Source organism: Callithrix jacchus, chromosome 22, assembly GCF_049354715.1.
Source record: "Callithrix jacchus isolate 240 chromosome 22, calJac240_pri, whole genome shotgun sequence".
NCBI classification, from domain to species: Eukaryota; Metazoa; Chordata; class Mammalia; order Primates; family Cebidae; genus Callithrix; species Callithrix jacchus.
Genome location: NC_133523.1, coordinates 31,065,943 through 31,082,450, shown reverse-complemented (window position 1 = coordinate 31,082,450; position 16,508 = coordinate 31,065,943). Strand labels below are relative to the sequence as shown.

At 51.2% G+C, this 16,508-nt stretch overlaps 1 protein-coding gene across 6 annotated transcripts in view; it reads right to left on the bottom strand.

Annotated features, from left to right (window-relative positions):
* The window catches only part of GPI (glucose-6-phosphate isomerase), a 53,606-nt gene extending 40,622 nt beyond the window's left edge, over positions 1-12,984 (bottom strand). Inside the window, exons 1-5 of one of the 6 annotated variants that reach the window (XM_078359010.1) lie at positions 12,567-12,984; positions 9,407-9,524; positions 6,975-7,065; positions 6,559-6,627; positions 4,902-5,021 (exon numbers count right to left, since the gene is read on the bottom strand). In XM_078359010.1, the coding sequence (XP_078215136.1) occupies positions 4,902-5,021; positions 6,559-6,627; positions 6,975-6,995 (210 nt within the window). In that variant the 5' untranslated portion in view covers positions 6,996-7,065; positions 9,407-9,524; positions 12,567-12,984. Of the gene's footprint in view, positions 1-4,901; positions 5,022-6,558; positions 6,628-6,974; positions 7,066-7,725; positions 8,218-9,406; positions 9,525-12,566 lie in introns of those variants that run through there. The other 5 variants (XM_078359013.1, XM_078359012.1, XM_035284785.3 and 2 more) reach the window with 5 other exon arrangements.
* Between the last annotated feature and the right edge of the window lie 3,524 nt (positions 12,985-16,508).

Here is a 16,508-nt window from a genome sequence, read left to right as displayed (position 1 = left end):
CCAAAAAAAAAAAAAAGGAAGAAAAGAAAAGAAAGCATGTGAATCCTGACATTAGGTCACAAAACACCTCCAGGCATCTCCCTTGTGTTCTACTGGCTCACTCACTCACTGGGAGAAATAAGCTGCCTTGTCATGAGGACACTCGAACTGTCTTTGCCTACCAAAGCTACAACTGCCAGTGAGTCATCTCCAAAGCAGACCCTCCAGCCCCCATTAAGCCTTCAACTGACCACATCCTTAGCCAATGTCTTGACTACAACCTTAGCTCTGACCCACTACCACCAAGCGCAGCCACTGCAAATTCCCAACCTAAAGAGATGGTGATTATTGTTCCTAGTTGCTAAATTCTGGAATAATTTCCCACACGTCAATAGAAAATTAGTATACACAAACAAGATCCAGCAACTTTACTTTCTTTTTATTATTTACTTATTTTTGAGATGGAGTCTTGCTCTATCACCCAAGCTGGAGTGCAGCTTACTGCAATCTCTGCCTTCCAGGTTCAAGCAATTCTCCTGCCTCAGCCTCCCAAGTAACTGGGACTACTGGTGTGCACCACCATGCCCCGCTATAAATTATTATTATTATTTTTTGAGATGGAGCCTCTCTCTGTCACCCAGGCTGCAGTCCAGTGGTGCCATCTTGGCTCAATGTAAACTCCACCTCCTGGGTTCAAGTGATTCTCCTCCCTCAGTCTCCCAAGTAGCTGGAATTAATTCAAGGCCAGGCTGGTCTTGAACTCCTGTTCTCCAAGTAGCCGCCACCAAGCCCAGCTAATTTTTTTTGTAGTTTTAGTAGAGACAAGATTTCACCATGTTGGCCAGGCTGGTCTCGAACTCCTGACCTCAAGTGATCTGCCTGCCTTGGCCTCCCAAAGTGCTGGGATTACATGTGTGTAATCCGATATTTACATTTTTTTTTAAAGGCAGGGTCTTATTATGTTTCCCAGGTTGATCTTATACTCTGGCCTCAGGCAATCCTCTTGCCTCAACCTCCCAAAGTGCTGGGATTACAGATGTGAGCAACTGTGCCTGGCCCTACTTTTTCTTTAAATAAACTGCTATGGGAAAATTTCCATCGATACAGGAAAAAAATAAGTAAGTTGCTCAACCCTCCCTCACAGGTATGTGACAAAAGAGGTTAGAAAAAGCAAGTCCCAGCCGGGCGCGGTGGCTCAAACCTGTAATACCAGCACTTTGGGAGGCCGAGGCAGGTCGATCACAAGGTCAAGAGATCGAGACCATCCTGGTCAACATGGTGAAACCCCATCTCTACTAAAAATAAAAAAAATTAGCTGGGCGTGGTGGCGCGTGCCTGTAATCCCAGCTACTCAGGAGGCTGAGGCAGGAGAATTGCCTGAACCCAAGAGGCGGAGGTTGCGGTGAGCCAAGATCGCGCCATTGTACTCCAGCCTGGGTAACGAGCGAAACTCCATCTCAAACAAAAAAACAAAAAAGCAAGTCCCAGCTGGGCATGGTGGCTCATGCCTGTAAAGCCCAGTACTCGGGGAGGCCAAGGCAGGTGCATCACCGGAGGTCAGGAGTTAGAGACCAGACTGGCCAACATGGCAAAACGCCATCACTACTAAAAACACAAAAATTAGCTGAGCATGGTGATGTGTGCCTGTAATCCCAGCTATCTGGGAGGCTGAGGTAGGAGAATCGCTTGAACCTGGGAGGCTGAGGTAGGAGAATTGCTTGAACCCGGGAGGCAGAGGTTGCAGTGAGCTGAGAACTCGTTATTGCACTCCAGCCAGGGCAACAGAGCAAAAAAAAAAAAAAGCAAGTCTCCTTCCCCGACTGTCAAAAGTTTGTTATAATGAAGCATCCCGGCCAGGCGCAGTGGCTCACGCCTATAATCCCAGCACTTTGGGAGGCTGAAGTGGGTGGATCACGAGGTCAAGAGATCGAGACCATCCTGGTCAACAAGGTGAAACCCCGTCTCTAGTAAAAACACAAAAATTAGCGGGGCATGGTGGTGCGCGCCTGTAGTCCCAGCTACTCGGGAGACTGAGGCAGGAGAATTGCTTGAACCCGGGAGGTTGAGGTTGCGGTGAGCCGAGATCGTGCCATTGCACTCCAGTCTGGGTAACAACAGCAAAACTCTGTCTCAAAAAAAAAAGAAGCATCCCAGAGGGAAAATGTCTATTTTTAATACAATCACATCCAGCCTTCATTTGACGAAATCAGGCTTTACCATACCCACCAATTCTGCAACTTCCTTTTTCAAATTCCCAATCCATCCTGAACAGCCTGGCAAGCCAATCCAACTATAGCTCCCTAATTCCTAATGGTGCCCAGGATGACAGTATATGAATATACGCTGATTCTACTAAGTAAGTCCCCTGACAGATGGGTACAGACTGGTTTCAGGTTTTGCTACTACAATCCAGGTCACAGTGAACATCTTCACCTAATCTTGGAAAACTTTGGAGAGCACGGCCACGTGGAATGTTCCTCACCAGGGAATTGCTGCCGTTCAGCAACTTTCTTTGAACTATAAATACCCCATCCGCCTGAGTCAGGTACTCCAGTGGCCAGCTTTAAGGGAGAGCTTGCCTGGAAACAGCACCCCAGACGATGCAGTGCCACCCTCACCATGTGGCATGGCTGAGTACACCCAGAGTGATTACACAGCACTAGGCTTTTGATGTACATCAGCTCTGCCACTCACAGCAGATGGCTGGAAAGGCCCTGCCATACACCCAAAGTCCATCACACGGACTGACCACCCTAAGCAGCATTCTGGAAATCCAGACTCCCATCAGGACCCCACAACTTCCTTGCCCTAGGAAGACCCACCCATATGGCTGCCAAGACTTTAGGACTGATGCTAAGACCTCTCCTCGCTTCTGGCATCTTCTAGGTTCCTTTTTTATTTTTTATTTATTTATTTATTTTGAGACGGAATTACGCTCGCTACCCAGGCTGGAGCGCAATGGCACGATCTCGGCTCACCGCAACCTCCGCCTCCTGGGTTCAGGCAATTCTCCTGCCTCAGTCTCCTGAGTAGCTGGGATTACAGGCACGTGCCACCATGCCCAGCTAATTTTTTGTATATTTAGTAGAGACGGGGTTTCACCATGTTGATTAGGATGGTCTCGATATCTTGACCTCATGATCCACCCGCCTCGGCCTCCCAAAGTGCTGGGATTACAGGCTTGAGCCACCACGCCCGGCCCCTTTTTTATTTTTTAAGACAGTGTCTCACTCTATCACCCGGCATGAAGGACAGTGGCACATTCTAGGCTCGTTGCAGCCTCAACCTCCTGTGCTCAAGTAATTCTACTTCAGCCTTCCAGGTAGCTGAGATTACAGACTTACACTGCCATGCCTGGCTAATTTATTTATTTTTTGCAGAGACGGGTTTTTTGTTTTTTGTTTTTTTTTGAGACAGGGTGTCACTCTATCGCCCAGGCTAGAGTGCAGTAGCACGATCTTGACTCACTGCAACCTCCGCCTCCTCGGTTTAAGCAATTCTCCTGCCTCAGCCTCCCCAGTAGCTGATATTACAGGTGCTTGCCACTATGCCTGGCTAATTTTTTAATATTTTTAGTAGAGACAGAATTTCACCATGTTCATCAGGCTGGTCCCGAACTCCTGACCTCAAATGATCCGCCTGCCTTGGCCTCCCAGAGTGCTGGGATTGCGGGCATAAGCCACCGGGCCCAGCACCTTTTCAGGTCAGAAAGTAGCTCTTCACCAAGGTAACCAGACTTTGACCAGACACATGTGGTGGCCACTTAGGACAAGCAGCAAATGATCACAGCTGACAAGAGCTAAGATGATCACCCTCAGAGCATGCACAGTCCACACAGACATAGCGGCATCACCCTTGCTCTCTAGGCTTGAGGACGTCTGCCAACTCACCCCTGCAGAATCACCCCTAGGATAGACACTAAGGCAAAGTGCTTGACATGGGGAAACTTAGCTGATCTCTGACGCAACCCCTACCACCCTACACAAGGAAAAGGAGGCATGTTACACGCACTGTCACTGACACAGGGACACTGCTTACATAGTTCCAGGTGGAAATAAGCTGCAGAGGAGCAGGGAAAAAACCACCTGTGTGCATGTGCAACTGTGTGCATGCTTCAAAGAGGAAATGACAGATGTGTACATGCACAGGAACTTTCTGGAAGATTTCACAGAAAATCTGTTGCCCACGCTGGAGTGCAGTCGTGTCACCATGGCTCACTGCAGTCTCAACTTTCCAGGCTCAAGCTATCCTGCCAAATACAGCCGAACAGCTAGGACTAGAGGTTTGAGCTGCTGTACCTGGCTATAGGAAACTTTACAAAGGCTGCTTCTGGAGGATTAGCTGGGAACAGGGATGAGAATTTTTTTTTTTTTTTTTTTTTTACAGAGTCTTGGCTCACTGCAACCTCTGCCTCCTGGGTTCAAGTGATTCTTCTGTCTCAGCCTCCTGAGTAGCTGTGATTACAGGCACGCATCACCACACCTGATTAATTTTTATATTTTTAGTAGAAATGGAGTTTCACCATGATGGCCAGGCTGGTCTTGAACTCCTGACCTCAAGTGATCCACCCACCTCGGCCTTCCAAAGTTCTGGGATTACATGTGTGAGCCAGTATGCCCAGCCAGGGTTGAGGAAATTTTACAATGTTTTATTTGTTTCTAGACTGGGCGATAAGGATGTATGACAAAAGAGGTTAGAAAAAGCTCCTTCTGGCCGGGCACACTGGCTCACAGCTGTAATTCTAGCACTGTGGGAGGCCTCAGCAGAGACCCATCAGTGATCACACAGGCAACCCCTCCCTTAAGCTGCAGTAAGAGCCTGAGTCCTGCTTCCAAGAGGGGAAGAGTTGCCCCTCAGGGCTCCCAGATTCCCAAATACTCACGCATATGGCCAAGGGCAAGTCCGGCCCAGCAGCCACTTACCTGGCAGAAAGACTTCATCTTGTCCAGAACCTTGTTGACCTCTGGCATCACATCCTTGCCATCTACCAGGATGGGTGTGTTTGACCGGTTCCTCAGGGCCACGTGCAGCACCGCTCGACCCTGGGGATGGGGGTCAGGGTGTGAAGACTGTCCCCTAGGGCAGCCATGCTCCCAGCTAGATGATAGCTCGGCCCTCCATCCACTAGACAGGCAGGCCCTGAAGTCTCTGTTAGCACCCTGATCTTGTTCCAAGAACCCTTTGTATGCTTACAGAGGTAGGAGCTCCCCAAGGACTTACGTGCTACAGACAGGAGGAGGTGGGGCAGGGGACCCGAATATGCCTAGGACAGGCCCCAAGGGCCTGCCATAGGTGCTCAGGGCATGAAGAGCGAGAGAAAAGAGGAATAGTGAGCAAAGGCAGATAATGGTGACAACACATGTCAGAAACAAGCAATAAATGCTTTCAGAGGCCAGGTGCCAAGGCTCATACCTATAATCCCAGAACTGTGGGAAGCCAAGGTAAGTGGATCACCTTGAAGTCAGGAGTTCAAGACCAGCCTGGCCAACATGGTGAAACCCTGTCTCTACTAAAAATACAAAAATTAGCCAGGTGGCATGGTACACACCTGTAGTTCCAGACACTCAGGAGGCTAAGGCAGAAGAATGGCTTGAACCTGGCAGACAGAGGTTGCAGTGAGCCGAGATCGCACCACTGTACTCCAGCCTGGGCAACAGAGCGAAACTTCATCTCAAAATAAAAAAATAAATGAGCAAATGCTTTCAGAGGATAAGCGCTCATGAAGCCTCAAGTAACTTCATCCTCCCAGAGTGTGCCCATGGTGTTTGCTGGCACCATTTGGGCAGTGTCCTCAGCTCCTTGGATTTGCAACAAGGCATGCAACTCAAGCTTCCCTCACCAAGCAGCCGGGTAACTACCAACTGCCAGGAACTGAACCAGACTTGAAGTCTGTGACTGGTGCCAGGTGGCTGGCATGGCCACGTGAGTGAAACAGCCTGAAGAAGAGTTCTTGAGGGAAGGTCTAAAGACCCCAGGTGGGCAGGCAAAGGATCATCTCAGGATTTCAACCCAGTGAGAGGCTTGCTAAGGTGGAGGGCTTCATGCCACCCCACCCTCACCCTGCTGACCCCACTTCTGCCCCACTTTTCACAGGCGAATGCACCCCTCCAGAAAGCCTTCCTTGACTGGATCCTCTCTCTGCAATGCAAGACAGGTTGAATGTGAATCTCCACTCTGCCTCTTACAGCTATGACATCTTAGATAAGTGATGTGGTCTCTGAACCTCAGATTCCTCACATGTAAGAAGAGAAGAAGAGAATAATGACACAACGAGGACAGAATCCACTTCTCTAAGAAAGTGTGAGCAAGCCTTGAGAAACTCTCCCTCTGGGTCCGAGATGTGCTCCTCCCAGGCAGACCTTGGAACCATTCCAAGAGGCTCACCAAACCTAGACAGCCAATCTTATGAAAGACAAACCCCAAAGCCCTGCTACAGTAGGAGGAAAAAGCCCTTCAGGCCCCTCATTAAGCAAAAGCATTGCCTAAGAGAAGGGGTGAAGACATAGGGTAATGCGGCTAACAGTCTGATAAACCCCAAAGCGAAGGAAGAGGCCCAGAGCGTATGTGGAGCCCGCTCACCTCAGTGTAGTTGATCTTCTCACCATTGAACATCCGCTCCCGGGCAGTCTCCACACCCCTGGACTTGGCCTAAGAAAAGAAAATGCTAAGGCCTGGTCCCACCCACACTGGCCACCCCAAGTGTCAACCTCTGAGCACAAGGCTTGGTGCAGTCCCCAATGAGACAGACAGATGGCTGCTGCCTAGTTCCCTCTCCCACTGTCTGGGAAGGGTCTGCCCAGACATCAGCCATTGGGGTCCCTGGGATGCTGCTTAAAACTTAAGCCAGGGACAGGTGCCTCACCAGCACAGAGGCGATCACCGAGGTCCAGTGAGAGGAAATACACAAGTCACTCAAGGTCCCAGGGGCTCCCAGGAGCCCAGCTCGCCCACCACTCTGTGGGTTACCAGTTATGCCTCCCCAAGCAGAACATTACCAGGTCCACCAGCATCCGCATCACCTCCTCCGTCACCAGGTTCTTGGAGTAATCCACCAGGATATGCCCATGGTTGGTGTTGAGGGTCAAGCTGCAGAAAGATGCAGATGCTACTGACCACACCCTGGTCTCCCTAGAGGGCAGCTGCGTCTTGAGCAGGAGCTGCTCCCAGAAGAAACATCTTCCCCGAGACACGACCCACAAGGTCCACGGCCACCCAACACAACAGTGGTGTCTGTCACCTGCCAGCCCACAGAGCTTATCTACAATAGCAGGACAAAGAAAGAAGCCATCCTCACACACCCTAGATGCAGGCAGACGCTGGGTGAGGAGACTGGCCTGAAGGGAGCGATCACCCCTTCCCAGGGCTTCTACTCCCTGCCTCAAGTTACTCAGGTACCCACCCAAATGACAGGGTTAGCCATCGGGACGTCTAGTCCGGAGCCACAGTCGCTCCGGCCCCTTTCCACCAGCATCAGAGATCAGAGCTCGCTCGGCCCCACCCCACCAATGATTTCCTCCAACGCTCCTTCCCACTTCCCGGTCGTGTACAGGTCTTTTCTGCCGGAATCACGCCCAACGTCTCCAACCTTCCACCCGGCTCCCTCAAACCCCCCCACCCACGCCCCGGCTGGCTGCCTTGCAGAAGGTCCTAAACCCATGTGGCCAGGAGCAGATGGAAGGGGACAGCCCTTTCCCGCTTGCTGCGTCAGCCAGGGCCTCTCCTCAAAAATGCGAAAGGAGCCCCTACTCTAATGGCTGGGGCTGCAAGGGGTGCGGGAGGGGAGGGAGATGTCCCCATGGAGGGTCCCGTTCTTCCTCGTGACGAAGCAGCCCCGGCGTCGAGACCCCCGGCAAGGCCGCAAGCCCCCAGGAACGCGCTCCAAGGAGACGCCAAGGACGAAGTGCGGCCTCGGCCTGAGTCCCCATCCATGGCCTGGAGGTGGGGGGCGGGGGTCCCCGGGCACCGCTGCCCCCGCCTACAGGACCCAGCCCCGCGTGCCGGGCTCTGGACGTGGCAGCCCCCGCCTCCGGCCGGCCCGCCGGCACCTGAAATGGTTGAAGCGCTCCTTGTCGGTATCGAAGAGGCGGCGCAGATTGAGCTCGGAGCCGTGCTCCCGGTACCATTGCTGCAGTTTCTGGAACTGGGGGTCCCGAGTGAGAGCAGCCATAGTGGGACTAGAAGGTACACTAGCGGAGACTCACGCCGAAGAGGAAAGAGCGCGGGCGACGAGCAGCTAGCGGGGCGCGGGGGCTCACGGCAGCCTTTATGGCGCAGGCGCGTGGCCCGGCCCCGCCCCCGAGCCCCGGCCCCGCCCCTCCCCGTCGCCCGGACACCTAGGCCGGGTGCCCCCTGGGCGACCTTGCTCGCGGCCGTTGATCTGGGGCCTCAGCTCGTCTCTCCCTACCCCTTGAGCAGCCGCTTTGCTGGCCTCTCCCCCATAGTGGCTGTGGGGAGGGGTGAGCAGAGCCCGGGGATCGTCGCAGCCTAGGAGTTGGAGGCTGCAGAGAGCTATCTATCATCGCGCCACTGTACTACCTGTGCACTGGTCGACTTCATTCATTCATTCACTCATTCATTCATTCATTCGACAAAACTCTATAGATCGAACAGCGTCCACGTTACAGGAAGTATTCCAGGCGCTGTGGATACATAAGTGCCAAATAAGCAAGTACAACAGATGATATGTCAGTTGCCGGTAAAGGGAATTGAGGAAAAGCAAGATGAAAAGGGTGCTGAGAATTGGGGTTGCAATTAAGAAAAAGATACTCAAAAGATAGGTGTGCCTGTAATCTCAGCTACTTGGGAGGCTGAGACAGGAGAATCACTTGATCCCGGGAGGTGAAGATTGCAGTGACTGCAGCCTGGACAACAAAGAGAGACTCTGTCTCAAAAAAAAAAAAAAAAAAGATAAGGTCAGAGAGCAAAAGGAAGGCAACATGATCACATGTGAGTCGGTTGGGCACGGTGGCTCACGCCTGTAATCCCAGCACTTTGGGAGGCCAAGGTGGGTGGATCACGAGGTCAAGAGATCGAGACCATCCTGGTCAACATGGTGAAACCCCGTCTCTACTAAAAATACAAAAAATCAGCTGGGCACGGTGGCGCGTGTCTGTAATCCCAGCTACTCAGGAGGCTGAGGTAGGAGAATTGGCTGAACCCAGGAAGCGGAGGTTGTGGTGAGCCGAGATCGTGCCATTGCACTCCAGCCTGGGTAACAAGAGTGAAACTCAGTCTCAAAAAAAAAAAAAAAAAGACCTTGTGAGTCATTATAAGAATTTAGGGACTAGGTGCTCTTCCCTATAATCCCAGCACTTTGTGAGGCTGAGATAGCTTGATGCCAGGAATTCAAGACCAGCCTGGGCAACATAGCAAAACGCTGCTTCTAAAATACTATAAATAAATTACCAGGGTGTGTGGTGGTACACACCTGCAGAGTTCCAGCTACTCAGAAGGCCAAGGCAGAAAGATCACTTGAGCCCAGGAGTTTGAGGCTGTGGTGATGACCACCACTGTACTCCAGCTTGGGTGACACAGCAAGAATTTGTCTAAAAAAGAAAGAAAGAAAGAAGATAGGGAGAGGCTGACAACAAAAGAAATAAGTGGTCACAGGACTTTCCAGGGAACAGCCCTGTCCACACGACCCTTCTCTAAGAACTGTCAAGTCTAAGATTTCACTGCGTGTCCACAACTACCACAACCCTGGTAGTGCCGAACAATATCTGTTCTATTGGAGTTCTGAGAAACACTCCAATCAGGGTCTTCCAAGCCAGTTATTCATCTGCACAGAAGAGAATTCCCACCCCAAATCCGGTGTTTCAGAACAGAACCTCAACCGGTAGGAAGGTGAGTCTCAGCAGCCACTGCCCCATTATCACTTACCCTGTGATTCCCCAGATGACTCTAGCCCAATAGCTGACTGCCTTTTTTCATAGGTTATGTTTGTGACCATATGGATGACTGTTGTTGTCTAAAACCATCCTCTCCTACCCTTGTGTTTCTTCCTGTGCCTGAATCCATCAGAGAGGCATAAATAACTTAGACCAGCTAAACAGGGTCCTTTCCCAGGGCCCTGCAGCCAGTAGCAGAGTCTCTGCTTTGTATGGTGTTAAGCTGCCTGCCAGAAAGGACAGACCTGAGCTTTAGTCCCTGGTCTTGAGGAAAATAACGAAGAGAATGATCCCTAGAGAGATGCCAGAGTGAACCTGACAGTGCCCAGGTTCCGGGGTCCAGGCCACCTCTGCCTGCAGCTAGAATGTAAACAACAATTCCCTTTAGTGTCTGTTTGGAGTTGTCATTCACAACTCCAAGTCTTTCCAAAGATGTTATGGGTGTTCACCTGTCCACTAAAACAGTCTTGTCCAGTGTCCTCTCCCAGCCACCCAGAACCCATAAAAGCAGCTTTGGGTACTGGAGAAGAGGCAGGAGGTGAGGCCTCTGATGACTGCCATTTCCAAGGTTTCCACTGCCTTTTAACCTTCCATAATGTACACCTCTCACAATTTGGCCTCTGTGATTCCCAGAAGCTTCAGCTATTCCAGATTTTTCCCATACTTTAAGTTTCACATTTACTTTGAAACTCTAAAGTTACATGGATTTTCTTTTCTTTTTTTTCTTTCTTTTTTTTAGATAGTTTCGCTCTTGTTGCCCAGGCTAGAGTGCAATAGTGGGATCTAGGCTCACTGCAACCTCCACCTCCCAGGTTCAAACAATTCTCCTGCCTCAACCTCCTGAGTAGCTGGGATTACAGGTGTCCACCACCTCACCCAGCTAATTTTTTTTTTTTTTTTTAACAGAGTCTCACTCTGTTGCCAGGCTGGACTGCAATGGCGCCATCTCAGCTCACTGCAACCTCCAACTGCCTGATTCAAGCAATTCTCCTGCCTCAGCCTCCGGAATAGCTGAGATTACAGGCTGGTGCCACTATGCCCAGCTAATTTTTGTATTTTTAGTAGAGACGGGATTTCACCATTAGCCAGGATGGTCTTATCTTCTGACCTCATGATCCACCCACCTTGGCCTCCCAAAGTGCTGGGATTACGGGCATGAACCACCACACCCAGCCTAGTTTTTGTATTTTTAGTAGAGACAGGCTTCACTGTGTTGGCCAGGCTGGTCTTGAACTCCTGACCTCAGGTGATCCACCCACCTTGCCCTCCCAAAGTGCTAGGATTTCAGGGGTGGGCCACTGCCTGGCCTGGATTTTCTACATTAGCAGGAAACTTAGGTTCCTTTCTGGTGGGCTGTAAGTCACAGTGGTTATGGGGAGAAAACACAGAAAGTATGAAGAAAGGTCATTACTAATCCAAAACCATTCATTATCATACTATAATACAACTAACATGGCCACTACTCCAGCCAGGTTTACTATGTGCAGAGCTCCATGCTAAATCCTCTCCATGTATCCCTCATGGCAGTCCTACAAGGGATACCCATTTAACAGAGAAATGTGAAACAGGGCCGGGAACAGTGGCTCATGCTTGTAATCCCAACACTTTGGGAGATGGATCACTTGAGACCAGGAGTTTGAGACCGGCCTGGCCACCATGGCGAAACCCTGTCTCTAGTAAAATTACAAAGATTAGCTGGGCATGGTGACAGACACCTGTAATCCCAGCTACTCGAGAAGCTGAGGCAGGAGAATTGCTTGAACCCGGGAGGCAGAGGCTGCAGTGAGTCAAGATTGCACCACTGCACTCTAGCCTGGGTGACAGAGGGAGACCCTGTCTCAAAAAAACAAAAAAGAAAGAAATGTGAAACAAGCCCACTCTGCTCTTAACTAGAGAATCAACCCAGGCTGCCTGATTTCTTCCTGAGCCCTGGGCTTAACCGCAGCCCTCTTCAGTCCCAGGTGGAGGGAAAAGTAGAGGAGCAGGCAATGCTTTTCTCTGCTCCTCATCATCCCAGTTCTGTCTTATTAGTTGAAACAGAGTCTTGCTCTGTCACCCAGGCTGGAGTGCCAGGGCATGACCACAGCCCACTGCAGCCTTGAACTCTACGCTCAAGCGATTTTCCCACCTCAGCCTCCTGAGTAGCTAGAACTACAGGCATAGCCACCCCACCCAGCTAATTTCTTATTGTTATTTGTAGAGACTGGTTTGCACTATGTTGCCCAGTCTAGTCTCAAATTCCTGGCCTCAAGAGATCTTCCTGCCTTGGCCTACCAAAGTGCTGGGATTACAGGTGTGTGTCACTGTGCCTAGCCATAAGGTCATTTTATGTTCTCTTGTCTACCACCATCACTACAATCACTACCATATGCTGAGCTAAGTCCTGCAAACCGTAGAGCTTAGGGGGCAGTGAAGCTGGGAGGGGTCATTCCCCCAGACCAGAAACTGACCCAAAAGAATCCAAAGAAACCTAGCCCGGAAATTCCAAGAGAGCATGCTGCAGAGGTACCTTCAAATGCCCCCAGCAAGATGATCTGGCCTTGAGAAAAGAGCAAACCAGAGGGTACATCTGATAGCAGAGGCAAGTTAAGAAGTACTGGGACAGTCCTAACTCTGGATAGCAAAGATTCAGTTCCAAGCATAAGGCAGCCCTAGAAAGGCAGTTGACTGCCACTGAGTATTAATGAAGGTAGCACTTACTGCAGACTGTGGAGAGCACATTCCAAACAACAGCCCCGTTCTAAAGCTGGGAAAACTGAGATATGTCAGGGCTTACTTCAGGGCCGCTGGACAGGGGTCAGGCAGGTCCTGGAGGACAGGTGGTCATGGGGATGAAGGGAGAGGGACTGGAGTAGGGGATTGGTCCGGTGGTCAGTTCTGGGGCCTGAGCTGAAGGAGTCAGGAACGGGGCGTGGCGTTTACACGCCGATGGATTTTCGAGAGCTGTTGCGGGGTGGGGGTGGGGGTGGGGGCGAGCCCACCGAGGATGCTGAGTCATGGTGACAGGCAAAGGCGAGGGAGCTGCGCCTCGGGGGTTCCGTGAAGCTGCTGAAGTTGGCTCATCCTCTCCGGGGAGGCCACGGAGCAGGTGTAGGCGGGGTTGAGCGCAGGCGCGGACGAGGGAGGAGTGCGGAAGCGTGTGCGTGTGGGCCTGCACGTCCGGGTGGGCGGGGCGCGCGCTTGTACGCAGGTCCCTGCGTATGGTCGGGCGCTGGGGATGCGGAGAGGGAAAGGGCTCGCAGACACCCGGGTCCGCACGTCTGGGATGGACATGGTGCGTGAATGTGCGCACGCGCTGTGAGGGGCGGCCGTGCGCATGCGCACACCGAGGGTGGTGCGTAGAGGTGCCGCCTCCTCGTCTCGCCCCTAGAAAGCCTAGGGTTTGTTCTCGGTGTTCGCCGTAGTTTGCGCGAACGAGTCTTGTCGTTACGGGGCTTCGTTACCAGAGCCCCGTGAATCCTATGCTAGGTACTTAAAAACATATTTCCCAATGTACATAGGCGTTTCCACGAGAATAGAAAGCTTTACATTTATTCTAGGCCTGCATGGGCCTCTCCGCAGCTCCATCGTAGTGCTAATCCCTTTTCAGTCCTGGGATAGGCCCTGATGATGTATTTAATAGTATTCTATAGCCCAACGCGAGAGCCTTTTCATCTGGTTGTCTATGTTTTTCGTTTTTAGAGACAGTCTCGCTGTATTACCCAGGCTGGAGTGCAGTGGCACGATCTCGGCTCACTGCAGCCTCGAACTCCTGGGCTCAACTGATCCTACCATCTCAGCCTCCCAAAGTGCTGGGATTACAGGCGTGAGCCACCGCACCCGGCCTCTAGTTCTGTTTTTTGCTCAGTATTAGAATTCGTTAAATTCTGGCCCCAGCAACACATCTTTTCATCTGTCTCAAGTTGCATTGTGATGGTCACAGGAGCTGTCCTGCACCTTGAACATGAGGCCATGAACAAGACTCGCTCCTTGCTCTGGTGGGGCCTTCATTCTAGTGAGGCACAAATGCAAACACACAATTGCAGGAGGGTGCTAAGTGCTAGTATGAGAAACGAAGCCAGGATGGAAGATGGGCTCTGACCGCAGAAGACTGATGGAGATGCCTTAGGAGCCTTAGGAGCAACAAGTAGGCAAGTTGGAAGGCACATGGCAAGGCTACTTGGAAGTAGGTTAGGGTGCATGGGAAACCCTGAGGCTGTGGGGGGAGAGGCAGGAGCTAGGCGAAGTCCAGGTAGATAGCAGTGGAGATGTAAGAACATGGTGGAATTTGAGTGTACTTAGGAATACACATATAGGACTTGCGGATTAGTCGAACTGGGTTGCTGGTGGATGGTGGTTCTCTTATCAAGGATGGGAAAGATGGGTTGTTGCCCCTAAAATTTTTTTTTTTGAGAGAGTCTCACTTTGTCACCTAGCTGGAGTGCGGTGGCACAATCTCTGCTCACTGCAACCTCCACCTCCTGGGTTCAAGCAGATTCTCCTGCCTCAGCCTCCCAAGTAGCTGGGACTACAGGTGCGTGTCACCACGCCCAGCTAATTTTTGTATTTTTAGTAGAGACGGTGTTTCACCATCTTGGCCAGGATGCTCTCGGTCTCTTGACCTAGCGATCCACTTGCCTTGGCCTCCCAAAGTGCTGGAATTAGAGACTAAGCCACCTTGCCCAGCCAAAATACTGAGTTTTAAAGGCAGGGACTGCATCTTTGCCATCCTGGCTCCTAGCAAGGGTCTAGCCCTTATGTAACATTAGTGAATGCTGAATGTGACATGCTTAAAACAATCCTTCTCCCTCACCTAGGCCCACATCTTAAGTCAGTATTCTAGTTCAAGCCATATCCAGTCCCCACACCGACACACAGAGGCCTGGGCCCAGCCAGCCCACCCCTGTGCTGTAAGGCCAGCTGCATGTGTTACTTCCAGAGCCTACCCTTGGAGATGCCTTAGACTACCGGGCATCTGTGGCTGGAAGGCAGCTGGTCACTCTGCCCACATACAGGGCTTTTGGGCAGTCAAGAAGCTGATTATTGGGAAGGCTTATTTCCTGTCTCCACATCAGGAGGCAGGTTGTGGCCACTCCCCTCACAGCCCCATGGTTGGCATACAGCATCTCAGCTTCCAAGCTGGAAGCCCCCCATCCAAGGAGCTCCCAGAAGGGAAAGCGAAGTCATAAGCCTCCCAGGTACCTCTGCTGCCTGAGCATTTCTCAGATAGGCCGAAGCCTCTAAGGCCCCCACAGGAGCTCAAGTGTAACATCCACTCAGCGTCCCTCCCCACTCATCAGCACATAGCCAGGGCTACAGAACTCCTACCCTCCAGCCTCCATCAGTGCTGTGAATCAGAACTAGTGAAGAGAACTGGGTGCTTGTGTTAAATGGAAACACATTTGAATAAAATGTGGGCCTTTAAGACATGGGGGGGGGTCTCACTATGTTGCCCAGGCTAGTCTTGAACCCTGGCCTAAAGCAATCCTTCCAGGTCAGCCTCCCAAACTGCTGGGATTACAAGCATGGGTCTGCACACTCAGCCCTTGCTAGCTTTTTAATATGAACTTCCAGTGTATTCTTCAGCACACTCAGGCAACGTGGTTGTTACTGAGCAACTTTATCCTTAGGTGCATTTGGAAGGCTCTGGGACTCGGTGCCCATGCTCAACTTCAGGGCACCATGGCAGAAAGAAGAGTGGTGCATACACCAGAAGCTTATACCTTAGTGCCCACATTACTCTACTTCCTTCAGTTCATCAAAAAAGGTTCCAATGAGATGCTGTCTTTCTGCAAATGAAAATGAGTTGAGGCTGGGCACGGTGGCTCATGCCTATATTCCCAGCACTTTGGGAGGCTGAGGTGGGTGGATCACCTGAGGTCAGGAGTTCAAGACCAGCCTGACCAACATGGAGAAATCCCATCTCTACTAAAAATACAAAATTAGCTAGGCGTGGTGGCACATGCCTGTAATCCCAGCTACTCAGGAGGCTGAGGCAGGAGAATCACTTGAACCCAGGAGGCAGAGGTTGCTGTGAGCCGAGGTCGTGCCATTGCACTCCAGCCTGGGCCACAAGAGCAAAACTGTCTCCAAAAGAGAAAAAGGAAATGTGACCCACCCTCCATTTGTGGTTCTCATGATATCATCTTCCTTCTGCTTAACCGGATAGCATGACCAGTGAGACAGGCCCTTCTTTTTTTTGAGACATTGTCTCGCTCTGTTGCCCAGGCAGTGCAGTGGTGTGGTCTCAGCTCACTGCAACCTCTACCTCCCAGGTTCAAGTGATTCTCCTGCCTCAACCTCCTGAGTAGCTGGGAATACAGGCGCCTGCAACCATACTCGGTTAATTTTTTGTAGTTTTAGTAGAGACGGTGGTGTTTCACCACGTTGGCCAGGTTGCTCTCAAACTCCTTTGTGGTCTACCTGCCTCAGCTTCCCAAAGTGTTGGGATTACAGGTGTGAGTCACCACCATTTTTTTTTTTTTTTGGAGACAGAGCCTCTATTTGTCACCACACTGGAGTGCAGTGGCATGATCTCAGCTCACTGCAACCTCCAACTTCCTGGTTCAAGCGATTCTCCTGCCTCAGCCTCATGAGTAGCTGGAATTACAAGAATGTGCCATCACGCCCAGCTAATTTTTGTATTTTTAGTAGAGATGGGGT